This window comes from Anoplophora glabripennis, unplaced genomic scaffold, assembly GCF_000390285.2.
Source record: "Anoplophora glabripennis isolate ALB-LARVAE unplaced genomic scaffold, Agla_2.0 scaffold1668, whole genome shotgun sequence".
Classification (NCBI taxonomy): Eukaryota; Metazoa; Arthropoda; class Insecta; order Coleoptera; family Cerambycidae; genus Anoplophora; species Anoplophora glabripennis.
Genome location: NW_019418015.1, coordinates 37,505 through 43,504, shown reverse-complemented (window position 1 = coordinate 43,504; position 6,000 = coordinate 37,505). Strand labels below are relative to the sequence as shown.

Here is a 6,000-nt window from a genome sequence, read left to right as displayed (position 1 = left end):
CAGGCGAGACGATGAATATGTTGAGGGAAGTTTTCCAAAATCGACTAATAAGTCTCAATGCTGAACATGAATTTCCACCGAGGTCATGTGATATTACGCCGTGTGATTTCTTTTTGTGGCCTTACCTTAAAAACACTATTTTTGAACTGCCTATTCCTGATTTAAACCATCTGCAGGCTCGACTTATAGACAAGATTCGTGAAATTAACAATACCCCGAGCATCTTAGAAAATGTCTTTAATTCTTTGAGGAACAGGTGTGAAAAGTGCTTGGAACAAGGAGGGGGACACTTTCAGCAGCTGCTTTAATTTATTGTTATAACAAGGAGGGGGACACTTTCCGCAGCTCCTTTAATTGTTTGTTATTGTTATCACGATTATTCTTTAAAATAAACTTATATAGTCATTAACGTTATTGAAACTGACAGCTGCTATACAGCTCGTTGAGAAATGAGGTTAAGTTGGTCGCTATAAGCTACTCCCTACGTCCAATGTGTCGGAGCCAACTTCAACCACGTTTTTATTTGAACGCTCGTTACATAATATAACAGACGGTATAACCTACGAATTATAAATACAATTTTCAGTAAATAAAATATTTTTAACATTGTTCCAATATTATTTTATTACTCAGTATTTACTAGACTTACCCAGTATAGTCCACCAAATAGTTACATCTCAATTTTAACCCACTGTATGTAGATCATCGACTTTCTTTAAGCTGCCGAAAGCACAAACTAATTACCTCCTTTATAAAAGCAGTTTAGGGCCGAAAGTGCTGGAGAGTATACTAACAGAAGATATAACCTACAAATTACAAATACAATTTTCAATAAATAAAATATTTCTAACATCATTCAATATTATTTTACTACTGGTCACACACTTCACAGCTTCTGTTCTTACTTACCTGGAGGAAAAACATATTCATAATTTAATTAAAATTGTTTCATCTTCTGTGTTCACATAACAGAGACCGGATCGTGACGTCACAGTGACATTCCCTCCTCAGGCAAGCCGTTGACTACGTACCCGACGTGACCGACAAACACAAAAGACCTAGACACCAACTTTTTGACCCTGGGTGACCACCCCAATGACCCCCCCCCCTGCCCGCTAACCTTTTCTGTTTCAGAGACAGCCAGGATCAAGAAACGAAGACAACGACACACACACACACANGAATGAGGTAGATCCTTGTACGATAATCAATTAAAATGACCGCTGTACCTAGCTATAAAGATAAAAATGTAACATTGGCATCAATGTCAAGGACATCACAAAGTACCAATGTTTGTAAATACACATATGTCAACACTTCACTATCGAATGTAAATAAAGGCGTCCCCTTTATTTATTAGTCTGAGAGTACGACTATAATAAACCACTTGAAGAAAAAAATAACACTCGATAAACAGACACAGCAGAGCATCAAGAAAAACAATAGATATAAAATACGCTAATAATGACAGCGATCAACAAAATCTCACCTGCATGCGCATTAGCTATAACACGGCTACTGTTAAATTTTTACTTTACATAAAGATATGCATCAAAGAATCTCTAGGGAGTAGGCAGATTGTTATAGACCTAGTTTTATAACGACTATAATCCACTCTTCATGTCTTAAAAAGAACAGTTGAGATTCGATAGATTGTTTACTGTCAATATATATTTTTTGTAATTTGTACGATTTTGCTTCAGCAATAAAGTGTTGTATGTTTAACGCTGTGTAATTAATTTAAATAAGAACATAAAACTCTAACAGGTTATGGGCCCAGGTCTTAGGCAGATTTAGCAGTCTTGTGTGATATTTTGTGAGCCGTTTACTCCAAGCAAGCTTCCATTTCAAGAAGATCAATTTTCCCACGTGCCTGCCATTTGTTTCATTATGTCAGTAAAATTACACAGAATTCAAATAGAAAAATTGGAAGGCACCATTAACTGGATATCCTGGAAATTTGATATAGATCTACAACTTACAGTAAATAAGGTGGCAGGTGTTGTCACAGGGAGTCAAGTAAGGCCAGAATGTGGTGAAACTGAAGACGACAGAAAGTTGATCAGAGAGGATGATGAAAAAGATGCCATTGCAAGATACATCATAGGATCAACAGTATCGCAGGAACCAAAGCAGCATATACTTACCTGTAAGAATGCCAAGCAGATGTGGGACACTCTACATTCTGTATATGAACAGAGGAATGAAAGAAGGTTAGATCTTTTGTATACGGAATTGTTTACATATAAGAAAGATTCTAAGGACACCATTGCTACACATGTGTCAAAGTTGCAACATATATTCCTTCAGTTAAATGAGGAGTTAAAACATGAGTCTCATGAGCTGCCCATGTCGTTATTACTCAACAGGGTTTTAAATACTCTGCCAAATGAGTATTTAGAAGTTAAGAATGCATGGGAGTCTGTACCAATTAAGGAAAGGAGCATTGCTGTACTTACAGAACGTTTAAGATTGCATGGCAATCACGGTCAAGGTTGTGAAATGTCAAAAATTGACAATGTTGCTCTCATTGGGAAGGATAAAAGAATAAAATGTAATTTCTGCAAAAAGCTTGGTCATATAAAGAAGAATTGTTTCAAGCTTAAACGGATGGAGTCCAAGCCATAATAGTTTCAAGTTCATCACACCATATGACCTCTCACAGAGCATGGTTTAATGAATATAGGAGCTTTGATAATCCCAGAAAAATTACAATTGGTGATGGTCACCAAATGTTAGCATATGGTGAAGGAAACATAAAAATACAGATGTTAGTGTCTGGTCAGTGGAATGATGGTTATCTTAAGAGGGCATGGTATGTGCCAGATTGCTCTCAAAACTTGTTTTCTTCAGGTGCAGCTTTAGAGAATGGTTTGACTGAATATGCAGATTCAAAGAAAAGAATATTCAAGAACAAATATGGAAGAATTGTTGCTGTAGGAAGAAAAGAAATAGGTGCATTGTTTTGGTTAAAAATGAGAGTTGTAGTTCCAAAAATTGCATGCTTACTTACACAATCAGGTGAAAGTCTTCAGATTTGGCATGAAAGGCTTTGTCATCAACATTATAGACATGTGCACAAGTTTTTAAAGGAAAGAGGCATTTCAGTGTCAGAAGTCTCAAATGATAAGTATAGAAAAGTTTATTTCCTGAAAAATAAAACGCAAGTACATGTTGTCATTCATGAATTTCTATCTGAAGCAAAAACTTATCATATTGTCAGAGAACTGTTATCAGATGGTGGGACTGAATTTGTAAATGCAGGGGTTAAGCAAGTGTTACGAAATGTTGGTGTATATCACAGAGTGGTTATGCCTTATACACCTCAGCAAAACGGAGCCGCGGAGAGAGAAAACAGAATATTAATGGAGGCAGCCCGTAGTATGCTGTATGCAAAAAATATTAGCAAGGACTTATGGGCAGAAGCAGTAAATACTGCTGCATATGTTCTGAACCGAAGTGACCCATCTGGTATTCAAGGAAAAACGCCTTACGACCTGTCGTATGGCAAGTTGCCAGAAATAAATCGTCTAAAAATATTTGGTACAGAATGTTTTGTTCACATTCCACAACAAAAGTGAAACAAACTGGATAAAAGGGCAGTGAAAGGTATCCTAGTTGGATATTGTGGCGATAAAGATGGGTATAGAATTTGGACAGAACACAATAAGATAATATAGTCGAGAGATGTTAAGTTTCTACCAGAGGATACATGTGTAGACATTTTTCCTAATCAGGAAAACCTTAATCCCCCTGGTGAAATAGTGACAGATGTTCCTGTCAGTCAATCAAGTTCCAGTCAGATGTCAAATTTTGAAACTGAAACACAACCCGAAGTTAGTGTGCCTATAGCAGACTAGCATAAAGATACGAGAACTGAAAATTTATTTGTTGATTCCCAAGATACTTCCTCCAATGAGGATGAAAGTATAGCATCATATAATCCTTTGGAGGTCATTGAAAAGGATAGTGCAAATCAATGTCAGCGATATCCCGTGCGCGATAGAAAGCAAAAAGTGTATAATGACTACTACACGTATATTTGTAATGATGATAGTGAGTGTGTTGACATCAAGAATTTACCCGAATGCTGGAAGAATGCGGTAAATGATGAACTGTTATCTTTGAAGGAGAATAATACCTGGACTTTAGTTGATCTACCACCTGACAAGAAAGCCATTGACAGTAAGTGGGTCTTCAAAATCAAACGAGACTCTGATGGTAATATAGTGAAATATAAAGCTAGACTTGTAGTCAGAGGATTTAATCAGAGATATGGTGTAGATTATCACCTGTTGTTAGAAATACCACTATTATAATATTTTTTTCTTTAGCTATTGAATTTGATTTGTATATGTTCCATTGGGATGTTGTAACTGCATTTCTTTATGGTTCTCTTAATGAAGATGTAAAAGGATCAATTGACTTCTGCTTGGTATTTCGAAAAACTGACGCCTTTAAGTTGATAGGTTATGTTGATGCCGATTGGGCAAACTCAAGTGACCGAAGATCATACTCTGGATATGTGTTTAAATTAGGTGAAAATACAGTTTGTTGGGAAAGTAAAAAACAACGTGTGTCACTTTCATCAACGGAATCAGAGTATGTTGCTCTGTCGCAGGGTGCAAAGGAAGCAAATTTTCTTAAAAATTTAATCTCGGAATGTTGTTTTGAAGCACTTAATGGTCCAATTGTTATATACAATGATAACCAGTCTGCACAAAAAATAGCTACAAATAACATGATAAGTGGAATGTACAAAGCACATTGATGTTAAGTACAATTTCATAAGAAATGCTGTTTTAGAATCAAAAATTATTTTGGAATATATGTGTACTAAAGAAATGATAGCAGACATCATGACAAAGGCTTTGCATGGTCCTAGAATACAACACTTCCTACAATATTTATCATTGTATAATAAACCCTAGACATAGTCTTATTTTTCTTTTGTGTATAAGACAAGAAGTCTGGATTAAGGAAGGGTGTTATTATAACAAAGATCAATGCTGATCAAGACTCTAACAGGTTAATTAGAGATCCCTGATGACAGTTCGATCCTAGGAGTAGACAGATTGATGTTTTGGTATCGTTCGGTCATTCGGTCATCCCTTCCCATCCTTTCCCCCTCAAAATTTAACCAATTTATTTAAACTTGAAAATTACTCCAAAACGGGAGCCGAAACTTCGAGACTTAAATAATCTCAGACACGATTCAATCCTCCCGAGAACTTAATATTCCTCATAGTATCTGTATACAGGGTGGTCCCGAGGTAATGGGCCAAAATTCATGGGTAGATTCCCGAAGCAAAAATATTGCAATTTAGCCAAACTTATCTTAGTCCAAAAGTTGATAGTTAAAGAGATACAGGGTGTTCAATGTAAAATATTATTTTAGTTTATTTCCATTTATTTCTTAATAAATGCAAACATCTACAGAAAATTTTGGGGTTTGGGGTTCTTTGGATAGAGGAATTTAAATTTGTTCACATTTTGGTTATAGTTCATAGAGGGCGCCAGCTGCCGTAGATTGAAGGTGTTGGAAACGACATAACTTTTTTGTACTTCAATGTATCTCATATTTGGTATCAAATTTTTATTTTCCAACTTTTTTTACACAAATAAGATCTTTATGAAAGTAGCTGTCTCGCACCGTTTCCGAGATATTTGGCTTTGAAACTTCCAATGCTAATAGTTGAAATAATTAAAATAATTTAGAAATGTCAAAAACAAGGGTTTATTTAGAATTAAAAATTGTAATGCACAGTAAAATAGTAAACATTAGTAAAAAATATGCCTTTTTGACAATAATTGCTCAAAATGTCCACCTCTAACTTCAATACATTTATCAACGCGTTTATTACAAGATTGTCTAGTTTTAAAATATAAATCCTTAATGCGAAATGACTTTGCAGCATTTAAAACCTGCTACTAAAGTTCTTCTTTATAGTTTCTTCATAAATAACTGATTTCATGTAACTCCAAAAACGAAAACCTCGG

General features: G+C 35.4%; 1 protein-coding gene across 1 annotated transcript; it reads left to right on the top strand.

Annotated features, from left to right (window-relative positions):
• The first annotated feature begins 1,890 nt into the window (after positions 1-1,890).
• LOC111692560 lies at positions 1,891-2,628 on the top strand. Its single transcript, XM_023456613.1, has one exon. It carries the CDS (start codon positions 1,891-1,893, stop codon positions 2,626-2,628), a length of 738 nt encoding a protein of 245 aa, XP_023312381.1.
• The last annotated feature ends 3,372 nt before the right edge of the window (positions 2,629-6,000 follow it).

Coding starts and splice junctions, on each gene's coding strand:
- LOC111692560 (XM_023456613.1), top strand. CDS start 1,891: ATGTCAGTAAAATTACACAGAATTCAAATAGAAAAATTGGAAGGCACC.